This window comes from Cryptomeria japonica, chromosome 4 (genome assembly GCF_030272615.1).
Source record: "Cryptomeria japonica chromosome 4, Sugi_1.0, whole genome shotgun sequence".
Lineage (NCBI taxonomy): Eukaryota > Viridiplantae > Streptophyta > Pinopsida > Cupressales > Cupressaceae > Cryptomeria > Cryptomeria japonica.
Window position 1 is genome coordinate 669,405,625 of NC_081408.1, and position 1,831 is coordinate 669,407,455.

At 48.4% G+C, this 1,831-nt stretch overlaps 1 protein-coding gene across 1 annotated transcript; it reads right to left on the bottom strand.

Annotated features, from left to right (window-relative positions):
- Positions 1-243: 243 nt before the first annotated feature.
- On the bottom strand, positions 244-1,082 carry LOC131875312 (gibberellin-regulated protein 14-like). The gene is made up of 2 exons (XM_059219393.1): positions 792-1,082; positions 244-402 (listed from the first exon to the last, which is right to left on the bottom strand). The coding sequence occupies exons 1-2, from the start codon at positions 1,080-1,082 to the stop codon at positions 244-246; spliced, it is 450 nt and encodes a 149-aa protein (XP_059075376.1).
- Positions 1,083-1,831: the final 749 nt, after the last annotated feature.

The following is a 1,831-nucleotide window of genomic DNA, read 5'->3' on the forward strand; positions in this document are numbered from 1 at the left end:
AAAGTCGGGATGTCCTCCAGGGACTTGAACATGCAGGCCTTCATGGAGGAAGCAGGTAACTCGCTCAGAGAACATGAAAAAAGAATGGGACTACCAGCCTCTAGAATAGGCTATAAGAGGGGCAGTGACAAACTCTGGAGAAGGTGGGGCCTTCTCGATCATGCACATAGAGACAAGCAAAACATCAGGTATTGAGACAGGCAGAGGAAGGGGTGAGGAACATACCTACGAAGACTTGCATCATCAAAACGTTGGGACAGGGCCTTGGTCGAACTTGCGCTTACACGTGATAGGAGTGTCAGGCCTCCTATCAACAGTAGTAGGATGAAGGACCCCAGGAAAACTTGGGTGCTGGAGTGGTGGTGAAATAGGCGGCGCAGACAAAGCTGCACTGGTCACCACCTGTGTGTACAAATTATTATGTGGTTGAGACGATAGAGGAATGTGCGGAAAAGAAGTGATAAGAGGAGGCTCCAAGGAAAGAGAAATGAAGACCTGCACCTTCTTAGGGGGAGGTTGATCGAAAGCCCCTGAAGTGACAGGGAGCAAGATCAAAATAGATGTAGAGATGAGAGGAACTGAAGGGATAGGCTCTAAAACAACAATGTTGGGTGTCGGGGCCACACCGTCGGACTACAAGGTAGCGTCATGCTCTCGAGCTTGGGCCTGTCAAAAGTGTTTATGCTCATGCACACACTGGTTTTGATAGAGGTGAGGATGACCAATCAAAAATGGAGAGGATTCAAGAGCATCATGCTCCATAGGAGAGGCCTCCAAATTATGTCAAGGACGGGAGAAGTCCCAGTTGATGAAACAGGAGATGCATCTCGGAGAGGCACCACATGCACAACAACGAGTGCCTGACCTTGTTTCACTGGAGTAGTGGTTGGAGGAATAGAGGGTGTCGATGTGGGCTGTGAGGATGGTGCAAGTGGAGACAAAAAAACATGATAAGAGTGCTTCCCTTTCTTGTAACGAGAAGGATGAGGAATATCGGCCATGATTGGGAGCTCGAAGGGAGGGCGAGCCATGAACTTCAACAATATGGGTGCCCTTCTCTTAGCTATGCTAGGTGCAGCCATAGGAACAAAAGACACTATTGGAGGATATGCAGTCCTAAGCGGATGCAGAGGTTTGTTCGAGGGAGCAGGCTTAGCCTCGACCCCCGATGATGAGTAGACATGAGGCACTACCTACTCCAAGACCAAAATCGATGGAGGAGGGGTCGATGCAGGAAGCAACAACAAAATACTAGGCTGCACAAATGTAGGCGTTGACTCCCCCATCTTATATTGACAGTAAGCATGGTACACTAGATCACTGCAAGGAAGCATGGGCCCCACCAGAGTAGGCCAAAAGTGGTCCAACAAAAAAATCCCCACGAGCGATCATGGGTCGATATCTAGTGTCTTCGATGACATGCATCATGCCCTAATGGGGGAGCTTGAGACATTTGTGGACAAATTAAGGGACTGCCTCCATGGCAATCAACTAAGGAATACCCATCTTAACTTAGAAGAGGTCTGACTTGGGGATGCTCGTGAACATAAAGGACACCGCCTTAGGCACTACGAGGATCGTCCAGGTGATACTACCCAAGGGGCGAATAGAAAACTCATCATGTGTCCTCAAGGTTGCGTGGCAATCATCATACGTCGATCTATGCCAACAATTCACAAAGAGAGTCTCCTCTGTGATAACGTCGACTCTATTCAATGGGTCAACCATCACACCTATGACAGTTTGACCATTTAGCTTGGCAGGGATGTAAAGAGGAACATGATCTCTATAATATGGGGCATCCAAAGGGGTAAATGACAGGGACGTATCA

Excerpts from the sequence above, each read along its gene's own strand:
- LOC131875312 (XM_059219393.1), bottom strand. The coding sequence starts at position 1,082 with ATGGCTGCACCTAGCATAGCTAAGAGAAGGGCACCCATATTGTTGAAG. Across the intron at positions 403-791 it reads CATCAACTGGGACTTCTCCC|GTGGTGACCAGTGCAGCTTT; the intron begins GTCCTTGACATA and ends TTGTACACACAG.